This window comes from Pelophylax lessonae (genome assembly GCF_965119305.1).
Source record: "Pelophylax lessonae genome assembly, chromosome: 11".
NCBI lineage: Eukaryota > Metazoa > Chordata > Amphibia > Anura > Ranidae > Pelophylax > Pelophylax lessonae.
In genome coordinates this window covers 188,564,835-188,588,707 of record NC_138778.1, presented here as the reverse complement: position 1 = coordinate 188,588,707, position 23,873 = coordinate 188,564,835, and the positions used below count along the sequence as shown (strand labels likewise).

Below are 23,873 nucleotides of genomic sequence, written 5' to 3'. Positions count from 1 at the left end.
TTTATTTATCTGAAAAGCAACACAAAATAGTAAAAAGCTAATTTTTACCATTTAATTATTGTAATGGTGAAAAAATTGGCAAAATAAATGGAAAAAATGCGAAACACCGCGTTCGTTATTCGGCCAAGCATTTCATTATTATTCGGCTTCGGCCAAGAATTTCATTTCGGTGCATCCCTAGTCAGAGGCAGCAGTGCCTGAGATCTCACACAGATATACAGCTATGAAGTTAAAGGTACAGGAGTGTCTAGGCACCCCTCACATACCAGAAAGCGCACTTCTCATTTCCAGATGAAAAGGTTGATTTTTCAGGGCACGATGATTCAAATTTCTAGACGTTCCCTATTACAAATGTTCACTGTTTATATTCAGTTCCACTTTAAAACAGTAACACTGCGCCACATGTAATACTGCCATTGCCCTGACCTGAAATGGCACAAATACTTTGCACCTATGACACAGGAAGTGTGCAGTAGTATTGTGGTCTTACCCAAAATGGCGCCGATACCTGGCACTTATGCTGTGGGGAAATGTTATCACCTACCTGCTGCTACCAACGGAGATACTGCTGCCATTTTAACCCCTTTATGACCACCTAATACACATGATGTGCAGCAGCAAAAGGGCAATCTTTAACACCCACACACTGAACATATACACCTCTGCAGACAGCTCCCGGTAGTGGCTACAGATTTGTAGCCGGCAGGACTGGCTTCTGATCACGTGATTGCTACCGCCCCCCTCCAGCATTCTGGACAGTTTAAAGGGACGTTGGGGCAGGCAGAAAGTGGTTAAGGGAGCCACATGCGCCATCCGCAACAATATTAGTGTTACTGCACATGCGGCCACGGATGACAACACTGCTGTTTTCATGGCACCACCCATAGCGGTTATATGATTACTGCCTGTGCTTCCCCCGTACAAGCCAGCTATGGATGAGGAGATACGGCAATGGTAATCCTTGCACACATGCTTGAGATGTGCACGGACGCAGACTGCAGTCACAATATTGCTGCCTGTAACCCTGCAATGTAATGGAGGTGCCACAGCACGCCCACACCGCCATACAACTCGGCCTCCATCATGTAAAAGTCCAGGAGGGGGACAGATTGTGTTCTATTTCCAGATCAAAGTCATAATATCGCTCATAATTATGCTGTTGGTAACCCTGCCATGTAATGGAGATGCCAAAGCCAACCCACACCGCAAAACAACCTGGCCGCCATCATGTAGAAGTCCAGGAGGGGGACAGATTAGCTTATATTTCAAGATCAATACATAATATTGCTCACAATATTGCTGCGGGTAACCCTGCCATGTAATGGAGGTGCCACAGCCCACCCACACCGCCATACAACCCGGCCGCCATTATGTAGAAGTCCAGGAGGGGGACAGATTGTGTTGTATTTCCAGATCAAAGTCCTAACATTGCTCACATCATTGCTGCGGGTAACCCTGCCATGTAATGGAGGTGCCAAAGCCAACCCACACCGCAAAACAACCCAGCCGCCATCATGTAGAAGTCCAGGAGGGGGACAGATTAGCTTATATTTCAAGATCAATACATAATATTGCTCACAATATTGCTGCGGGTAACCCTGCCATGTAATGGAGGTGCCACAGCCCACCCACACCGCCATACAACCCGGCCGCCATTATGTAGAAGTCCAGGAGGGGGACAGATTGTGTTGTATTTCCAGATCAAAGTCATAATATCGCTCACATTATTGCTGCGGGTAACCCTGCCATGTAATCAACTCACCCACACTGCCATCATGTAGAAGTCCAGGAGGGGGACAGATTACACTATATTTCCAATTCAAAGTTATTATATATATATATATATATATATATATATATATATATATACAAAACAAATATTTATTTATATCTACTACTACTAACATTGATATTATCACAAACACAGCTCTCCTTCTACCTGAATCACACTTTCCTTCATGTATGATGACTATACAGAGTGCTGGAGGAGTCTTACCATAGAGTCCTCCATACACTGCTCTCTGTACAGACCCCACATGTCTCCTACTACATATACACACATACATATATATCACATGAACCGTATATAAGAGCCCGGTGTACCATTCACCACCCCCCAGTCCGCCATATTACCCCCAGCAGCTGCTCCTCTTCTCTCCTCCACTCTCCCCTCCTGACTTACAGGCCGCACCGGAAGTGACACGTGCAGGCGGTCTCCGCCCAGGCCGGGTCATTTCCGGGGCAGAACGGAAGTAGCAGAGAGCCGGGCAGGCGTTCAGGGAGAGGGGTGTGTATCTGTTTGTGTGTTTCTGGGGAGGACTACAAGTCCCAGCATGGTGGAGAGGGAGGAGGGGCTTCGTGTGTACAGAGTGTGGGGTCTCCGTACTCCAGTCCTCGGTGGAGGGGAGCCCCCCATTTATGGTATTGTTGCTCCTAGGAGGGGTGTGTACTACAAGGCAGGGCGGGGGACTATGTAGTAGTCTGCCATTGGAGAGTGCTATTCTCAGTACTTCATATAGGGGAGCTCCAGGATTGGGATTATTAATAGTCCAGGCTGGGGTCCTGTGTGTAGTCATGGTGACAGCAGTTCAAGAGGTAATCCTGTGGGTAGTCATGGTGACAGCAGTTCAAGAGGTAATCCTGTGGGTAGTCATGGTGACAGCAGTTCAATGGGTAAACCTGTGGGTAGTCATGGTGACAGCAGTTCAATGGGTAAACCTGTGGGTAGTCATGGTGACAGCAGTTCAGTGGGTGATACTGTGTGTAGGCATGGTGACAACAGTTCAATGGGGGTCCCTGTGTGTAGTCATGGTGAGAGCAGTTTGATGTGTGTAGTCATGGCGAGAGAAGTTCTGTGGGTGATACTGTGTGTAGTCATGGTGACAGCAGTTCAAGAGGTAATCCTGTGGGTAGTCATGGTGACAGCAGTTCAGTGGGTGATACTGTGTGTAGTCATGGTGACAACAGTTCAGTGGGGGTCCCTATGTGTAGTCATGGTGACAGCAGTTTGATGTGTGTAGTCTTGGCCAGAGAAGTTCTGTGGGTGATACTGTGGGTAGTCATGGTGACAGCAGTTCAATGGGTAATCCTGTGGGTAGTCATGGTGATAGCAGTTCAGTGGGGGTCCCTGTGGGTAGTCATGGTGACAGCAGTTCAATGGGTAATCCTGTGGGTAGTCATGGTGACAGCAGTTCAGTGAGATACTGTGTGTAAACATGGTGACAACAGTTCAGTGGGGGTCCCTGTGTGTAGTCATGGTGAGAGCAGTTTGATGTGTGTAGTCATGGTGAGAGCAGTTTGATGTGTAGTCATGGTGACAGCAGTTTCATGTGTGTAGTCATGGCGAGAGAATTTCTGTGGGTGATACTGTGTGTAGTCATGGTGACAGCAGTTCAGTGGGTTAAACTGTGTGTAGTCATGGTGACAGCAGTTCAGTGGGTGATACTGTGTGTAGGCATGGTGACAACAGTTCAGTGGGGGTCCCTGTGTGTAGTCATGGTGACAGCAGTTTGATGTGTGTAGTCTTGGCCAGAGAAGTTCTGTGGGTGATACTGTGTGTAATCATGGTGACAGCAGTTCAGTGGGTGATACTGTGTGTAGTCATGGTGACAGCAGTTCATTGGGTGATACTGTGTGTAGTCATGGTGCAGCAGTTTGATGGGGTCCTGTGTAGTCATGGTGATACTGTGTGTAGTCATGGTGACAACAGTTCTGTGGGGTTCCTTGCGTGTAGTCATGGTGAAAGTAATTCAGAAGAAGGTCTTGTGAAATAAGGAAGCAGCACTCTAAGCCAATCAAGTGTGAGAGGAGGGAGCTGGGGGTGGGGCAATGACCTAGCTGTTTCGCTTAACATTAGCAGAGAAAAGTCAGGTCACCAACCTGTCTATGCTGTCTAGCAGAGCTGTTTAAATTTAGGAATGGCTGGACAATTTTATAAATCCTTTTCTAAATGATATTGTCTCTGCATTCAGCTGTTTGCCCAGAGTTTGGCGTGAACCACTGAAAGCCTCTATTTCATATGGATCATTGTTTTATTTCACATGGCATTCCTTTATTAATTGTTGTCAGTGATTTGTGGTATATGTACGAAGTCCAACTCCCTGTCAGAGAGGAAGTCAGAGGTGAGCAGTGTAGGAGATGTCCTGGAGGAGGGTATTTAGTTTAGTGTTGTCGGTATTATTTGGAAATGCTGCCTAGGGCGGTTTATGTCAGAACAGAATGAAGCTGTCAGTTTAAAATCTAAATTGCTGTGTGGATTTTGACTAAGGAATTTATACATTTTTACTGCATGTTTAGCTCTCTGCGAGAGGTTTTACTTTTAATAAATGAGTTTTATTGGAATTAATCTGATCTTTTCTAACGTTTCAGGTTCTAGTTTATGGCATCTTAACATCTATTTGACATAAAGAGGACCTCATGTCTTTTCTTGTAAGTTGCCCTCAATGTAGGAATTTATGATTTCCTTTGTAACATTTATTTCTCCTCTGGTCTGTGAATTCTTGGAGCCTCTGGCGGTAAGTCCAGCAGCAATATATATATATATATATATATATATTATAGCCGCTGTCCAATGTCATCACCCCAGAACTGCCACCGGTCAGAGTGGTGAGAAATCCAGCCAGATACAAGGCGGGTCAAACATGCAGGAAGGTTTATTCATTTGTTTGCTGTCTTTGTTCTGTTGGGGACATTTTCTATCCAAAGAAGACAGTAATGAGAGGAGATCTCTCCAAAATGCACTTACAGAGGGTAAAAAAAGACATCTAGTTCAACCAAATAAACCAATAGAAAACCTCCATATACACCACCCTGTACCCACAGTTGATCCAGAGGATCGCCAGTCATCTGTTTTTTCTCCCATGGCAAAATGGAATAGAAGGAAAGTAGTTAGGTGTAGCCACCGTGGCTGGCATTAAAGGGAGTTTTATTCTGTGCTTGAGCAATTTAAGGCCTTTTTACCTGCATGCAGTTAAGAACAAGACACCGATCGTATCTACCGCACGGTGAGCCAATGTTATTATTGAAGTTGGATAATAACATCACTATGATGTCATGTACATGTGCGGCTACGGGGTGGGGAATGCCTCTGCCGCCTGTGATCGGCTGTCAGCTTCAGTGCCGGTTCACATATACGCGATGACAGACGTCGCATGTGATTCGGAGCGCACTGCTCTGCAAATCTCATGCGATGTCTGCGCGATGCAAATTCAGCCATACAGATTGGCTGAATTCGCATCGCATTCAGACACAACTCGCACAGGACGCTTTTTTGGGTCCACACCAGAATCGGATCGCATGGGTGTTCACACCTATGCGATCCGATTAATTTCCAAACTGACAGTTCCCACTGCGATATGCAAACTGATCTGGGGGTGTCGTTAACTTTGTATTGACACCCCCCAGCAATTCACATATGGCAGTGTGAACTGCCTGCGAGTTGAATGCGATGCGGGAAGAGTGGATTTGCAGGGTTCCCGCATCACGTATGTGTGAACTTGGACTCACAGCAGGATGGCTCAGGTGGGTTCCAACCTGTGTCTGGACATGCCTGAACTCATCACTGTTGAAATAAAATGACTGTTCGTCCCTGGGAATCTACACAAAACATGTGGGTTGATTTACTAAAACTGAAGAGTGCACAATCTGCTGCAGCTGTGCATGGTAGCCAATCAGCTGGTAACTTAGGCCCCTTTCACATGGGTGGTGCGCCTTAAGGAATCCGTTCTGCTCAGCGGGGGGGGATCGATCCGCCGATTCCCGCTGAGCAGGCGGATGACAGCTGTCTCTGCTCTGTGTGCAGAGACGGAGCTGTCAGATCCCCGCTGTCCTCTATGGGGAGATCGGATGAAAACGGACCGCCTGTCCCTTCTCATCCGATCCTCCAAACGGATGGAAAAAAGGGTTTCCATCAGTCTGAATTTCACAGATTGGATCAGATAGCAGCGGGTGTCAGCGGAGATGTCTCCGCTGACACCAGCTGCCCCATAGGGATGCATGGAGCATCCGATCAGGTCCGCCTGAAAAACTGACAGGTGGATCGGATCAGCTGTGGGAAAGGGGCCTTTAGCTGGTTCAATTAGGCTTTGACAAAAACAAAAAAAAAAAAAAACCTGAAAGCAGATTGGTTTCTATATACAGCAGCACCAGATGTTCCCAACTTTAAAAATTGTGTTTCTCCTAACCCAGTGTTTCTCAACTCCGGTCCTCAGGGCCCACTAACAGGCCAGATTTGCAAGATAACTGAAATACATCACAGGTGATATCATTTGCTGCTCAGAGATTGCAGTATTCTGGTCTGCATCTCCCCAAGGTAATACTTAAAATCTGGCCTGTTAGTGTGCCCCGAGGACTGGAGTTGAGAAACACTGTCCTAACCTTCCATCCCATAATCTCCCTAAGATACACGTGACCAAGCTTCCTTCTATCCAAATTTAAATACATTTTAGAGACTTGGGCTTTAAAGATACAAAATATTAATATTTTATGTTCCCCTAACAAAATTGTATCTCTTATTCCTCATCATAATAGACAAAAACACTGAACACTCCCAGACCTGGTATACTGTCAGTTCCTTGTCTGCATTTTGTACTCTTGTATCACTTTTTTCCTTGTTTATTTTTTTTCCCTCCAGCGTTGGGTTTCTGACCGGATCCTGGTTGATGGCTTGAGGGAACTGGAGATTTTTGGAGGTCAGTTATTTGAACCCCCATCCCCAGTGTTGGGAATTGATACCCCTCCTCCCAGTATTTAAATTGTTTTTTTTCATGTGACAAAGTAGAAACTTTCCTTCTGTTTTTCTCAATCTTTCTTTTTCTTTCAGTGGCCTGCTTTGCATGTTATGATTCAGTGGTTGGGTTTCTTTACAGGAATTAAGGATAAAGTGGACCTATGCTATAACCAATTTTTCCACCTCCTGTTCCTATAGCTAAAAGATGGTACCAAAAAAAAAAAATGCATAAACAGGACATTTACAGGCAGGTCAATGCCATATATTGTGACATGTCAGGAAATCATTGACAACGGTGTCATGTTGTTCTGAGAAGGTGTCTATTTGTCATGAAAAAGCAATCCTTAAAGTGGACTTAGCAGCAGTTATAGGTATTATTGTTAAAGCATAAAAATATATACAAGAATATCTGTGCTCAGACTGACTAGTTTGTATAGAAAGCTGCTAACATATTTTCTGGTCACAAACAGAAAAATATAAAAACCTAAGAATGCAGCGCTTTCATTAGAAAACTAAAGGGCACATAAAGTCCATTTCCCTTTGGAAAAAAACACACAGCTTGATGGGATGAGCAGGGACAAGGATTCTGAATAGAAACTGCCACCTCCACCATCAGCACACACAGCTTTTGACCAAATACAGTTGACCACCCTAATACAGGGGTTCAAACACACGCATTAGTAATCACCAAGCGGCTCCAGAATTGATCCCCTTCCTCCGCTAAACAAATATTTCAGCCAAGCGCTCACTTCAAAGGGGAAGACTGGTATGCTGCTCTCCTCAGGCAGGGAACTCCAAAACGGGTGCATAAAACAAAGGGAAAGGAGGCGCAAACACCTAGTGCATTACCCGTGGTACTGTGTAAAATGTTTTAATAAAATGCTGAATGCATACTCGCAAACATGAAGAATTGAAATCGTATTGCAAATTCCCATCACACGTATGTTGAAACATGTCCTGGAAACTGCGACCGCTAACGCGTTTCGGGAGTCAAGGGAGGAAGGGCGCTTGACTCCCGAAACGCGTTAGCGGTCGCAGTTTCCAGGACATGTTTCAACATACGTGTGATGGGAATTTGCAATACGATTTCAATTCTTCATGTTTGTGAGTATGCATTCAGCATTTTATTAAAACATTTTACACAGTACCACGGGTAATGCACTAGGTGTTTGCGCCTCCTTTCCCTTTCTTTTATGCACCCTTCCTCCGCTAACCCATTAAGTATGATTCCTTCCAAATCCTAATGATCACGCCAGAAGTGTCTCTCCAACAAGCATCCCCACCTCTCGAGGTCCGCAATGTATAATCTCTTAATAAAACACATACAGCCTCCTCATAGAGTAATCTGTTTTTTGCACAATTTATTCAAAATATAAAAAGCCACTCACATTGTCCCCAGTTAAAAACGGCATCGAGAATCTAGATGGGAAGGTTCCCAACCCAAAAGATGGCCGTACTCTATTTCATTCGGTGTTGCAATGATGTCATATGCCAGGCTCCACGCTACGCGTCTTGTCATAAGACATCAGAGGCTGTTAAAGGATAAGATCATCTTTAAAAAAAATAATAAATGCACATTTTTTTTTTTTTTTTTTTTGCAGGTAAAAAATATGCATTTATTATTTATATTCGTTATTTTTTACCATTGAGCCTGCCGAGCATTGCATCCATGATCAGTGGTGCTGTACAGGTGTAACATGTTTTTAAAATGTGAACTTAGCCTTTAGGTGCATGCATACTAAATAATGTGCAAAGACAGCACTTAACCTCCTTAGCGGTGATCCCGAGCGTGACTCGGGGTTGGTTTTTCATATCAGGAGCGGTAACCCCGAGTCACGCTCGGGGTGGATTGCAGAGAGCGCAGCGGTGTTCTCTTACCTTATCCTGGCGATCCAGCGATGATCTCTCATTGCTGTGACCGCCAGCCGAGAGTCCCGCCGCTCCTCCGTCGGTCTCCGTCGCTCTCATCACTTCCTAGTTCCGTTCCCTGCAGCAGCAATGCTGCATGGGAGCGGAACTAGGGAGGGAGATTAAAAAAAAAAAAAAAAAACGTTGCACAAAACACAAAACACATTTTATATTATATATACAGTAAAACCTTGGATTGCGAGCATAATTCGTTCCGGAACCATGCTTGTAATCCAAAGCACTCTTATATCAAAGCGAATTTCCCCATAAGAAATAATGGAAACTCAGATGATTCGTTCCACAACCATTTTTTCATAAGTCCTTCAGTTTATAGTCCATATAAAAAGATTATAGCATTGCGATAGGTTGCATAAAATGTCCATCCACAAATAGCCACTTCCATAAGGGGATTAGAAGCAAAATCCAGCAGGAGCTATAGAGTATCAAAGAGAAGAGAGGCGCCTCTAAGTGTAGCAATATGGTTCCATTTAATGAAGGTCCAACATTTAGCAACTCACATGGTTGATGAATAAAACAAGCACATCCAAGTATGCAGGCATCCGGGGTAAAGCTGTCCACATTGACTATCTTCTGCACTGCCAGCTGCCAGTCTGTAATCCTGACCGGGAAGACCACCCTGCAGTAAAGCGATCTGAAAGCGAGGGGCAGCATGGAAGGGATGACGTAGATGGCGGTGCGGAGGATGGTCTATGTGGACAGCTTTAGCCTGGATGCCTGCATACTTAGATGTGCCTGTTTTAATCATCAACCATGTGAGTTGCTAAATGTTGTACCTTCATTAAATGTAACCATATTGCTACACTTAGAGGCGCCTCTCTTCTCTTTTATACTTAGCTGTGACTTGAGGCTACTTGTATATCAAGACATCGCTTGTATATCAAGTCAAAATTTATTTGAAAATTTTGCTTGTCTTGCAAAGCGCTCTTAAACCAAGTTACTCTCAAACCAAGGTTTTACTGTATATATATATATATATATATATATATATATATATATATATATATATATATATATATATATATATATGCACACACACATATATCTATATATAATATATAATGCATGAATTATAATCTAATCAATAATATAATTTTATTATATATATTATATATTAAATAAAATAATATTATTGATTCGATTATAATTCACGTGTTTGTGTTTCAAATTTATCACATCTGGGATGTCTACTACACTCTTGTTTTGGTCAGGTTTAAGTCAGTAATTACTAAGAATTGTAGGCCTATAATACATAACGCCAAATTTCCATGAAAAGAATTGTACCGCTTTTGGTATGTAATTCCTGACATAATCATACCGCCAGGGAGGTTAAATACTTGCAGATCACGTATCTGTAAATGGGGCTTTTCTGGGTTTGGGGGACGCACATGCCCACTGCTGACCGCTCTGTGGACGTACACATCGTGATTTTGTTAGCAGGTCCCGAGCAATAATTCATGACTGAGAGCTGCTTATCGGCTGTGTCCAATCACCCTGCGTTTACAAATGCACAGGGTTCTGTACAATGATCAGCGATCTTGATGTTTCTTTTCCCTGCAAAGCAGGGAGAAACAGCCAGATAGAAAAGTAAAAGCAGCACACAATATACATCGTTGGGCACACATGTAACCCCTTCATTGCCCCTAGATGTTAACCCCTTCCCTGCCAGTGTCATTAGTACAGTGACAGTGCACAGTATTAGCACTGTATTAGTGTCACTAGCCAGTGACATGGTCGGTTAGTGACATAGTCTTTTATATTGCAAACAAAAAACCCAGTGGTAATTAAATACCACCAAAAGAAAGCTCTATTTGTGTGAAAAAATTTTTTAAATGTAATTTGCCTACAGTGTTGCATGACCGTGCAATTGACAGTTAAACTAGCACAGTGCTGATTAGCAAAAAATCTCTGGTCATGAAGGGCGTAAAACCTCCTGGAGGTCAAGTGGTTAAGGTAGTTTTTCTTCTTAGAGGTCACAGTACAACTTACAACTGGGCTGATTTACTAAAAGACTTCAGAACATTCAATTAAATTGCGTGAATGCACTCAAAGTGAGCAGGAATTTGATTTCACGTGCTTGGATAATTGAAGTGAATCATCTTTGATGTCCTCTGCTTTTCTCTCTGGTAGGATGGTGCTGTCTCTGCTCAGACATCCTCAGGAGTCCGTATCTATTTCTTGGACTGAGATGTCAGCTCAGAAATGTTAGTTATGTAAATTCCAGTGTTTTTGTAGTTCTCAGCCTTGTTCGTAAATGTCAGGCTGTGCTGCAGCCTCTCATCTTGTACAAAGTTACAATGTACAGTGCAATCTCTGGAGGGAGAGACAGTAGAAAGAAATTCCTCAGCTTGGAGCAGACTGATGACATCACCTGAGCCTAGGCAGAACCACAGGTCTGAAACTCAAGAGCTGCCGCTGAGATATACATGATAGTGGCATCTTTGGCCTAGCACCTGATTCTAGAAAATTGATGTGAACTGAGGGACCCTGCGCTTATGGATTTTAGTGAAAGAGTGCTCACTCAGTGCTAAAAATAAATAAATAAATTAAGTGTTTTTAGTAAAGCTGCTAGCTGCAAAAAAAAGTGCAAGTGCTCTTTAGAAATGTGGATATGTGAATGCAGCGCTGCTTAAAAATAACAATATGAATAAATAACAATGTGTAAAAAACTGATGATCATATACTCATAATTATCATAAAATTATACAAACATATATTTCTAAAATCAATAGGATTAAATAAATATATTTTGTGCTTGAAATAAAGTCCATTAATAAATCCTTCCGGAGTGGTGTGTCCTTCCCCAATAATTATAAAGTGCTTGAGTGCTTGATCTGTGCTTTACATGGGGTTTCCCCCTTCAGATGTCTACTTACCACTAAGTAGATATCAGCAGGCATGAATGATTAGACTTTGCACTCCGCATCTCCAATAAGGGAAGGAAAGAATATTGCTGGAAGATCAAGGTTCATTCCCCGTGTCCTCAAGGAAAAAGACTAATCATAGTGAAGTTCGTTTAAACATCACATTTATTGGATATACAACGGGGGTTATACTCACAAACATCACACAGTTACATGCAGGGAATAAAAGCAGAGCGGCTCGGTGGTGTGCTGATCCCGCAGCATGCAATCCTCCGGCCGGAGATCACGTGGTACTCGCTCTACCTATCGCTAGACGCGTTTCGCTGTGACACACAGCTTCATCTGTAGCTGACATGAGAGGCGTACCACTCGGTTTAAGTATGTTGCATTGCCACTCCTACTTGCTTTCAAGTCCGTAAACCAATACTTTGTATTGTATATGTTGCTACTACTCTCAATTAATTGGAAACATCGGAGTGCATGCTTTCTTATGTGAATGCTGATAGAGATAATTTAAAATAAGGGTTATCTTTATTTAATATTAACTGATTTTGTTTAAAAACAATACAGGTTACTCCTTATTGCCCTCTCCTGGTGAGACCTGTATTTTTTGGCAATAAAGGTTGATTCTAGCCCATACATCTTGCGATTGGTTATGAGCGATTCCATGTATATAGTTGGAATAAAGTATCATTCTTAATTACACATGAATATTCAGTTTACAAGGCTGGGAAAAAATTAAATATCATAAGTAAATATATTATAAATACAGATTTATGCAAACAATTTATATAACTATAAAATTTATTTTAAAAATTATTAAATATGTTAAAATTATTAAAAATCATTAATAAAACAATTTATATCTAGGTCAACATTCAAACCTTTAGGTGTCATACTGTCTAATTTATGAATCCACCATGTTTCATTTTGTGAGATGGCTCTTTTCATGTTAGTGCCTCTCCAATGTTTTTCTACCGTATCTATTGCACAAAATTTCAATTTACTCGGATCTTTATTATGTACATTTCTGAAATGGTTGGACAGACTATGCTTTTTAAAGCCTTTTTTGATGTTGGCAACGTGTTCTCTAAGTCTGATCCTGAGTTCCCTGGTAGTCCGTCCTATATACTGGAGTCCACATTCACATTCCAATAGATAGGTGACATGAGTGGTCCTGCAGGTTATAAACTTTTCTATTTTATATTGTCGTTTAGTAACATTTGATTTAAAGTGCGTTTCTTTTTTGGATTTGTTATTTTTTCTACATGTGCGGCATATGACACAATTTCCGCACCTGTAGAATCCTGACGTTCCTAGATCAAAAAGGATTCTACAGGTGCGGAAATTGTGTCATATGCCGCACATGTAGAAAAAATAACAAATCCAAAAAAGAAACGCACTTTAAATCAAATGTTACTAAACGACAATATAAAATAGAAAAGTTTATAACCTGCAGGACCACTCATGTCACCTATCTATTGGAATGTGAATGTGGACTCCAGTATATAGGACGGACTACCAGGGAACTCAGGATCAGACTTAGAGAACACGTTGCCAACATCAAAAAAGGCTTTAAAAAGCATAGTCTGTCCAACCATTTCAGAAATGTACATAAGATCCGAGTAAATTGAAATTTTGTGCAATAGATACGGTAGAAAAACATTGGAGAGGCACTAACATGAAAAGAGCCATCTCACAAAATGAAACATGGTGGATTCATAAATTAGACAGTATGACACCTAAAGGTTTGAATGTTGACCTAGATATAAATTGTTTTATTAATGATTTTTAATAATTTTAACATATTTAATAATTTTTAAAATAAATTTTATAGTTATATAAATTGTTTGCATAAATCTGTATTTATAATATATTTACTTATGATATTTAATTTTTTCCCAGCCTTGTAAACTGAATATTCATGTGTAATTAAGAATGATACTTTATTCCAACTATATACATGGAATCGCTCATAACCAATCGCAAGATGTATGGGCTAGAATCAACCTTTATTGCCAAAAAATACAGGTCTCACCAGGAGAGGGCAATAAGGAGTAACCTGTATTGTTTTTAAACAAAATCAGTTAATATTAAATAAAGATAACCCTTATTTTAAATTATCTCTATCAGCATTCACATAAGAAAGCATGCACTCCGATGTTTCCAATTAATTGAGAGTAGTAGCAACATATACAATACAAAGTATTGGTTTACGGACTTGAAAGCAAGTAGGAGTGGCAATGCAACATACTTAAACCGAGTGGTACGCCTCTCATGTCAGCTACAGATGAAGCTGTGTGTCACAGCGAAACGCGTCTAGCGATAGGTAGAGCGAGTACCACGTGATCTCCGGCCGGAGGATTGCATGCTGCGGGATCAGCACACCACCGAGCCGCTCTGCTTTTATTCCCTGCATGTAACTGTGTGATGTTTGTGAGTATAACCCCCGTTGTATATCCAATAAATGTGATGTTTAAACGAACTTCACTATGATTAGTCTTTTTCCTTGAGGACACGGGGAATGAACCTTGATCTTCCAGCAATATTCTTTCCTTCCCTTATTGGAGATGCGGAGTGCAAAGTCTAATCATTCATGCCTGCTGATATCTACTTAGTGGTAAGTAGACATCTGAAGGGGGAAACCCCATGTAAAGCACAGATCAAGCACTCAAGCACTTTATAATTATTGGGGAAGGACACACCACTCCGGAAGGATTTATTAATGGACTTTATTTCAAGCACAAAATATATTTATTTAATCCTATTGATTTTAGAAATATATGTTTGTATAATTTTATGATAATTATGAGTATATGATCATCAGTTTTTTACACATTGTTATTTATTCATATTGTTATTTTTAAGCAGCGCTGCATTCACATATCCACATTTCTAGAAAATTGATGCTCACTCAGTATAATCCTACAGAAAAAAAAAATAAGAAGAGCAGCGCCAAAGATGGCATCAGTCTTACACAGAAAAAGGAATATCAATGCATGGTCAGCAGGAGGATTACTGTACTTTATTTTAAGAGGTTATAAATACTTGTATTTTACATTACACTGTGCTTAGCATGCCTGCGTTGACATAAAAATGATAGCTAGTTCACTTTAAATGCTTACCTTTCCTAAAGTAATTGTTTCTCTAGCCCTCCATTGCTGGTCAGGCTATCAAAGGCCAGTCATTGATCATGTGACCTAAGCTTGGAAGACTGAAGTTTAAAGAGGAACTCCAGGCACCCATCAAAAAAAATAAAGTCAACCGCTACAAAAAGTGTAGCTGCTGACTTTTAAAAAAAAAAACAGCCGCTCACCTGTCCCATGGTCCAGTGGTGAGCTCACCCCAGCCGTCTTCTCCCTCCGTCCTCCCTCAGTCGCGCTGGGCATCCTAACTGGTGGATGCAGTCTTCTGGGCCCTTTTAGTGTCCCAGAAGACTGCAGGGGGGAGGGAGGAGAACTTCCGTTGCCGGGCACCACTGCGCTCGGAACGGAAGTAGGAGTAGGTACCTGTCAAAATCAGGCACCTGCCCCCCCCCCCCCCCCCCCGCTCCTCAAAAGTGCCAATTGCGCAAAAAGAGTGGGGAACGAGTCCTTAAAGCGGAACTTCCCCTTTTGGGTGGAGTTCCGCTTTAAGCTGGGCCACCCAAGCAGCCTCTCTGATTGTATCTTTCCCTATAGCTGAGATCAAATGACCAAGAAAGGTAAGTAGACATGCCAATCTTTTACTTTGTATTCATTTTGAAGGACAGGATGGTCAGGACAAAACTGGGTATTTTTATAGTTTAGGTCCACTTTAAAGAGGGATATTGCTTGCGTTTTATGTTCTATCTATATGCTTGGTATAAGCTGAGCCAATCCTCCTCTCCCTTCCTCTAGACTCGCATTTAGGGGACTCCCGAAAGAAAGTAAGTGGGAATGCCTTTCAGCGCAGCATGTGTTTGTATGTACAGCATGGAGCCATCTGAATGTGGGTCAGGCTCATCCCCAGCAGCATGATCTTGTAGAGTGCACTTAGATTGCAGGGTGCTTTTCACTATTAAAGAAGAAGTACAGCCTAATACCTTAAATTCTCTCCTGTAATCATTAATGTAAGCAGAGTTTAGCCTTATGTGTCAAAATTTAAAAATCCCAGTTTTTCTACCTTTTAGTTTGCAATTTTCAGTGCTGTCACATGACTTCAATTGCTCTTCCTTCTGAGTCCAAAAGCAGCAAGTGGGTGCGTTTATTGAAAGCTAGTGACATAATTTCCAGGGAGGTGCGCGGTTCCTGCGTAGCCGGTGGGCGTATACAGGATGGGAGGAGCTGATCATAGGTTCCCGCCCAGTGTTCTCATTAGTAAGGATGCATTAAACATCCTAATTTATAAGAAAATTAAGAAATAATTAACACGGGGGGGGGGTTGCACATATGCAGTATAGCTGTGCTGGGCCTTGAATGAAGACTACCATAGGAGAAGAGAACTGGAAACGGGGGAGGTGGGGGGGGGGGGGGGGGAATTGAGGAGTGTCAGTGTAGCTGGAAGTGCTCTGGGGTCTCAGCTCACCGTCTACAATGATCATAGCACAGGCAACCACACTAAGTCTACGTTTCCACTAGTGTGACTTGTCATGCGACTTTTGACACACAGTCGTTTGATTTGAATGGCACGCGTTCCCATCTATGCAACTTAGAAAATCAGCAACTTTGAAAAGGATTTTGATCCAGAGAGTGTAAAGTTGGATCAAAGCTGCACTCCAAAGTCGCTTTCTAGCCTAGTGAATACGTTTACACTACTGCGACTCTTAAGTTGTGCAATTTAGAGTGCGACTTTGAGTGCAGCCTTGATCCAATTTTACACACTCTGGATCAAAGTCGCATCAAAGTAGTGCAGGCACCTTTTCAAAGTTGCTGATTTTCAAAGTTGCATAGATGAAAACAGGTGCCATTGAACTTATGGCACTTTTCCACTGCAAGTACCGGCTCGGCTCTACTCGGCCCTGCTTGGCCCGGTTTGCTTTTCCACTGCTGGTACCGCATGGTATAGTGTCGGAACGGTTCGGTACGGTACGGTATAGGTTTGCTTTTCCACTAAAGTAGTACTAAAGTTAAGTGGGTGGGATAACAACGGGGTGGGTGGGATTCTCTGACCAGTCAGTGGCTAGTAGTGACTGCATGCAAAGGATTGTGGGATATGGTACCAGTTTGGTACCTGTTGGAACCACAATCGAGTAGGTACTGTTTTTTCAGAGCCGTACCGTTCGGTTCCATGCAGTGGAAAAGCAAACCTATACCGTGCCGTACCGAACCGTTCCGACCCTATACCATGCGGTACCGCAGTGGAAAAGCACAAAAGCGTGCCGAACCGGTACGGTTCCATGCAGTGGAAAAGCGCCATTAATGGGCTGTGACTTGTCATGTGACTGTGTGTCCAAAGTCACATGACAAGTCGCATCAGTGGAAACGGATCCTAAAACTCATTACTCACATGTAATGAGCAAGAGACATGGATCTGTATCCTTCTAAACTTTCAAAAATGTTCCATTGTACCTTTAATTTCTTTCATATATTGCGCCGGTCATGTGACCTCTCTGTCCCCCCTGCCCTCCCCTCCCTCCCGTAAATGCGGCTTTGAAGACAGGAGGAGATCAAGTTCTGTGAAGGATAGGAGGGATGGTGGTGGGGCTGGGTAGGTCTACAAACTAGTCAGAAAATGAATAATATCAAAGATAAAGATATTTAACATACTATGAATAGGAACATTTTTATTTTTGACTGGTGTTTCCCTTTAATTGTATTGCCCCCTCCGCCTCCATGGCCATTACAGTCCAGTTGTGGGTTTCCTTTCTTATACAGACTCTTAAGTTCAGGACTGTGTCAGGAGCCAATAGCAGGTCAGGTGAGTTGGCTATTTTTTTCAAACTGAGGTTGCAACCAGGGTAGCAGCATGGGTTGTATCAGAAGTATTGAACCTGTGGGAATATTTTGTTCAGACTGTGACACAGTGTGCCGGGCTAAATTCAAATTTGCTGTCTGCTGAGATCACTGGCATTGTGGCTTATCTTGTCCCCAGCACTGGGGGGGGGGGGGGGGGGGGTGGCACCTGCTCTGAATTTCTGTCAGGACTGACCATTAACAAAAATTGCTAAATATTTGGTGGCCTGCAGCCAAGTGGGAGATGTTTTCTCCTGTTTCCCTGTATAATGGCACCTGGATCATCTACCCCAATAATATGACTTGTATGCATTCATCAAGGGCATAATTTGGACAGCGGCAGAATAAATACAATTAAAAACCTGACTTTTGATCTAACGTTGAGCAGAGTGCTAGGAGTAAAGAGGAAGTATGACAGCAACCTATATTTCTAGGTTTTCAACACAATGTTATTCTAAATCTGCTGTGATGTACGGAAAGAGAGAAACTCAGAATAAACAGGCTGCATATGAAAAGATCCTAGAGATAAGTACTGCCCTCTCTTGCTAGATCAGGCTGCAGGGATGAGTCTGTAATCCATACTAGTGCTGCCTGTATTGTATGTGACACTCGCATTTCATTTTCATGGACATTTTCAGCATCTCGGTCTTCTCTAGTACTTGATGTGCTGTGTGTGATGCTCGTCCACCTCTTGTAAAGGAAGGGTACTTTGTTCTTTTTGTCTTGTTCCTGTATATGGTCTGTCATCCGATTTTGGAGCAACATAAAATGCTAAAGGATTCTCCCTGCTGCTAATTTTTTATTTTTATTAGTAGTTTCATGACACAGATTTAAGCTGTCATTTGAAAATGGTTTTCATGTGCATTTAGTAGTATGTTGAGGTTTTTGCATTGTCAAAATGACTGTTAGAGGATAGCTTGCTCTCCGCTGAACATACACTTTACCTGTTTTGCTCTGTATTAAAGTATGCCCTAAGCTTTGTACACACAGGCCGAATTTCAGGCCAACATTTTGGCCCGTGTGTACTGTAGCCGGTCCAGTCAAAGGGGCATGACCAAAAAAGGTCTGCCGATTAGCGCTCTCAGCCAATGGACAAGAGCGCTGACCAGAGTGTTTTGGCAGAGGGGCCGTCCCCCTGGCAAGACACAATAGAACAGAAAGGGAGTTTGCTGTACTAACATCGGATTGTTAGTACAGCGACTCCGCCCTGACCTGTCAGGTTTTTTTCGTTTTAGCCCGCTGGGTTGAACGAAGAAAACTAGTAGTGTGTACCAGGCTTTAGGGAAAATAAAAATCCCAAATGAATGGCTCTGCCATGTAGCTAACAGCAGAAGCTGTCAGAACAAATGTCTTCCCTATCATTTGTCACTGCAGCCTGCCTGGAGCACTCTCTGAAGTGACATTCTGAGGCTCTTATTTATTTATTTATTTTTTTATCAGGTCATTTTTATTAAAACATTTTTTTCAGTTTTACAACAGAAAAATGAAAAACAAAACCACAGTGCCCTATAAACGATTTACACAGCAAAAACAGTGCACGACATGTAGTACTATAAACCAACATATGCTCCTTATATTACTTAAACATAAATAGAGAAAGATCGCAACCATATGGTCGGGATCCACCCAGGAGCCTTGACCATTGGCACCTGGGTCAGCCTATAAGGGAGCCACTGAGAGCCTGAGCCAGCCCCTCCTGCCCCCTCCACAGCCCAGCATTCCGGTGAGCGTGAGGAGGAGGGGTTGCAGAGCAGACAGCTGTGACTGAAGTCACCAGTTCTCTGCTCAGAATGGCAGGGAAAACTGAGTGATCAGCAGTGTTTGATTGCTCAGTTCTCACCCTTAGAGATGGCAGGGGACAGATGCAGCATCGAATCGATGCTGCATCCACCTAGGTAAGTATGGGTTAAAAAAAAATAAATAAAAAAAACATACTTCTCTTTTAATTAAACCTACAAACAAAGATTGCAATGGCCTCATTTCAGAGGAAACCTGTCATAAGAGAAATATGGAGGCTGCAATGTCTTATTTCTCCATCTGAAAAAGCTACATGTCTGAGCTCTGACTTCAGTACTTTAAGTGATTGACCCAGAACAATTATGCTGGTAAAAACTTCTGATTTTCTTGCTCTTTATGCTTATCCCATTTTTCTCACTTTAAAATCCTGATGACATTGGTTCAGCATGCTAGACAGGAAACTAGCCTTTCAGTACAGAGGTAGTAGCTCTCAGATTTTACTTGTTGCATTAGGCCAGCACATGATATGGGTGAGAGCTATCTGGTGGCATCTAGATATACAAACTAAGTTGTGTTTGAGGTGACTTACTTTGCAGGGTAATGTGCTTACAGTATAAAGGGTAAAATGATGAGGCACCTGACTTTTGGAGAAGGTTTAAAATACCCTCCAGAAGTCAGACACAGCTGTGGATTACCAGAAGAGAATCAGGAAGCTGTAGCTGCAGGAAGAAGCAGTCTGGTGGCTGTATGAGCAACATGTACAATGTCCAATTGTTGGCACACAAATAGCAGGTTTATGACATCGTCCTGCTGTGTAAAATCTCTTGACATGAGATTCTGCAGAAAGGGGTTTCTCATCTCTGCCCATGAGTATCTCTAGTATGCACTTACCAGATTGTTAAATTATTCCACAAAAGTAATCGCATGCAGAGAGGTGGCCCTCCGCAGGGGGCGCTGTATGCAGAGAGGTGGCCCTTCGCAGGGGGCGCTGTATGCTGAGAGGTGGCCCTCCGCAGGGGGCGCTGTATGCTGAGAGGTGGCCCTCCGCAGGGGGCGCTGTATGCAGAGAGGTGGCCCTTCGCAGGGGGCGCTGTATGCTGAGAGGTGGCCCTCCGCAGGGGGCGCTGTATGCAGAGAGGTGGCCCTCCGCAGGGGGCGCTGTATGCAGAGAGGTGGCCCTCCACAGGGGGGGGCTGTATGCAGAGAGGTGGCCCTCCACAGGGGGGGGCTGTATGCAGAGAGGTGGCCCTCCACAGGGGGGGGGGGGGCTGTATGCAGAGAGGTGGCCCCCCGCAGGGGGGGGCTGTATGCAGAGAGGTGGCCCCCCGCAGGGGGGGGGCTGTATGCAGAGAGGTGGCCCCCCCGCAGGGGGCGCTGTATGCAGAGAGGCGGCCCCCCGCAGGGGGCGCTGTATGCAGAGAGGCGGCCCCCCGTAGGGGGGCCCTGTATGCAGAGAGGCGGCCCCCCGTAGGGGGGCCCTGTATGCAGAGAGGCGGCCCCCCGTAGGGGGGCCCTGTATGCAGAGAGGCGGACCCCAGCAGGGGGGCCCTGTATGCAGAGAGGTGGACCCCCGCAGGGGGGCCCTGTATGCAGAGAGGTGTGGATCTCAGGGGGGGGGGGGGGGTTCATTCAACTCTGAAGCCCTTGCTCTATTCATCTCTAGGGGCTCATAGGAATGGTATATAAGACGTGGATGAATGTTAACAGCAGTTAAAATTAAGGAGTTGGTTAAACCAGTGTGTGGGATACTAACATAGCAAGCTGCCGTTGTTGCATATTAATGGCATGGGGGTGCCAGTAATGGTGCTCTGAAACAGCAGGCAAAACTACCCATGCCACCACTCTTATCTCAAGCAGTGTATTCACATTGTTGAATGATTGCAAAAGTCACCAGGAAAGTATGTAACAAAGTTTGATTGTCAAAAAATAACTCCAGCTTCCCCCTTATTCTAATATTATTGCAGTGTAAGTCTTGCACGACCAATAAGCTGAGGATCAGGATAATGATGCATGTTGCTTTTCCTCCAGCATGGTGGGCAGGTTGTCACCCCTGTTGTTCTCGGTGCAATTGACAAACTACATTGTCTACATGGAGTTTGTTCTCTCCATGCTTGTGCATGATGTTTTCCCCAGATTGGCCCTTCAGTTTGTGTTGTGTATGTATACCTGTGGGTCGCCATATATGTTACACTCCTTTTGGGTCACAGGTCTAGCGCATTACCTCAAAATAAAACGGCTTTAATAAAAATAAGTGCAAATTCATACTCCCAAAAAACGAAGATAACATAAAAGCATATCAACAATGTGGTTGCAGCATCTGGGTTGTCGCATCACAGTAATGAAGCCCTTGCAGCGACTGGCTAACGTTGATGGTCCAGTGTTCTCTGTAAGCCAATGATGAAATGTTTCAGCCCCATATAAATTAGTAAAATAAATACAACGACCCAGGAAAGGATAAAGTAGAACTCCAATTCAAGCCGCTAAATGCAGATCTAAAATAAATGTTTGTGGTATTAACTTACATTGATACATAAAAAGATACGTATCCTTCCATTTTACCAATCGTGATTTAAAAAAAAAAATGTTATTTATATTTTGGCCATTCATATCTCAATACCCTTTGTTTAAAGCAGAACTTCACCCCAAAAGGGTGGCCACATTTGGTACCCTTTTTAAGGGGGAGCGTGTTCCTGGTGTTGAAAGGTACCTGCTCCCCTTTCTAGCTCAGTTCCCCGCAACGAATGGAGCGGGTACTTAGCCCCCCCACTTTCCCAGACGCTTTCTGGGACACTTCACAGGTCACAGAAGACTGCAGTCCATTCACAAAATGCAGCACGCTTTGCAGTAGGAACCCAGCTGTGAGGCTGCAGGACTTCACTGGCTGTTTCCCTTAGTCAGGATGGCCGCACCAGCACCCGATAGCCGATTGAAGAATCGGCTCGGGTGAGAACACTGCCTAATGCCTGGACAGGTAAGTGCCCTGATACTAGGAGTCAGCTGCTACAGTATTTGTTTTGGGGGGAGCCTGGAGCTTCTATTTAAGTTTCGGATAGACTGGAAGAATTTAGTGCTTCTGACAGGTTTTACTGCAGTCCGAGGCACTATTGGAAAGATTCATTAATTTCCTGTCTAGTAAAAGGGACATAATTTACAGTCATTAGGATGTGTCCCTTGTGCTGATTCTTCTTCTGTTAATAGAAGTCTTTCTCCATCCTGCCCCCCACCCCTACCTCCCTATAATTCAAAGGCAGCAAGAACTCTAACTGGCTGTCACAGGCTCTCATAGAGAGAGCCCAACTATGCTCACCCTTTCTGCCCAGCTCCTCCATTCATAGAAGCCATTCTTCAGCTTCTGTGAATAGAATGGGATCTATTAATGAGGGAGAGGCAGATAGTTGATAGCTTTGCCCTTACTTTCATATATTCTATTTCATTCATAGACTCTATCGTAATGCTTCTATGAATGGAGCAGCTGCTTGGAAATGGCATGCACAGTCAGGCTCTCTTGATGAAAGCCTGTGACTGCTTCAAAAGCCTAGTACACACTATTCATTTTTTTTTTCATTCAACCTAGCAAGCTGAACGAAAAAAAAAAACTGAATAGGTCGGGAGGCACCGCTGTACTAAAAAAACAATATTAGTACAGCAATCTTCTCCACTGAGCTTTTGTGTTCTGACAGGGGGTCGCCCACCCACCAGAACACACACCAGTCAGCCCTCTCAGCCATTGGCTGTGTCCAGGACATTTTATAGATGGGCAACTCCTATCCTCATATTGATTAGTGGTTTTAAATTAATAGCTACTACAGTAGGGAACAGACACAAAAAAATTGACTCTGCATCTTTCCAGAATAACGGTTCTGTTTTATTTGACGCAATTGAACGCTTTTATACACATGATTGCGTAGGTATCACATTATTATTACAGTTGTACTTTTATGGTAACAAGGGGCGTAACATAGGCAGGCTAATTATAATCAGGACTTGAAAGAATGCAAACATGTAATGAAAAAATGATTAGTGCTGTGTGCATATACAAAATAAAATACAATAATATACAGGATGTACAAATTTCCTTTACAACTGTCAGCATTGATCGAATGCCGATCTGCAGATCTTTTTCAGTCATGTCCCTTCGACAGAAGCCAGGGTCTGCTTCTGTTGGACCAGCTGTTGTACACATGGGCCGAATATCAGCCAGTTTCTATTGAACTGGCCGATGCCGCCCGATATTCGTCCTGTGTGTATGGCCCTTTAGCTGTATTAATCCCCACCACACCAGAAGATAATGGGGGTGGGAAGAGCATTGAGGACAGGACGGATGAAGATTTTTACCAGAATTGAAGAAATAAGCACAAGGGACACCTCATACTGACTAAGTTATGTCCCTTGTGCTGATTTTTCTGTTTTGATTTTGGCTGTATTTACTGCTATAAGGGTCAGCTCATTGGACAGAGTTGATGCTGCTGAATTGCCCAGTGAGGAGACTAGGGGACAGAAAGTGACACAGGAAGCTGCATTGCTGAACCAGGAACTATGTGGAAGGGATTGTAAATCACAGGAATGTCTTTACAAAAATGGTAAAAGTTTTACAACTAAAACTATAAAATATATCTATAATTTCTAACTTATTCTAATCTATTATAAATAAAGTGTGTGTGGATACCCATTAGAGGAGCAATCGGTGTAGCCTTGAAGGATGTGCTT

General features: G+C 43.2%; 2 protein-coding genes across 3 annotated transcripts in view; one reads left to right on the top strand and one right to left on the bottom strand.

Annotated features, from left to right (window-relative positions):
• Positions 1–2,234, bottom strand: part of CCDC47 (coiled-coil domain containing 47) — a gene marked incomplete at its 5' end in the record, with an annotated part of 39,838 nt that extends 37,604 nt beyond the window's left edge. The window contains one exon of the mRNA XM_082271997.1: positions 2,134–2,234. Coding sequence (XP_082128123.1) covers positions 2,134–2,234 — 101 coding nt within the window. The remainder of the gene's footprint in view (positions 1–2,133) is intronic.
• Positions 2,229–23,873, top strand: part of STRADA (STE20 related adaptor alpha) — a 44,515-nt gene continuing 22,870 nt past the window's right edge. Inside the window, exons 1-4 of one of the 2 annotated variants that reach the window (XM_082271999.1) lie at positions 2,229–2,287; positions 4,369–4,428; positions 6,632–6,689; positions 15,396–15,424. In XM_082271999.1, the coding sequence (XP_082128125.1) occupies positions 4,417–4,428; positions 6,632–6,689; positions 15,396–15,424 (99 nt within the window). In that variant the 5' untranslated portion in view covers positions 2,229–2,287; positions 4,369–4,416. The remainder of the gene's footprint in view (positions 2,288–4,368; positions 4,429–6,631; positions 6,690–15,395; positions 15,425–23,873) is intronic. The other variant, XM_082272000.1, reaches the window with a different exon arrangement.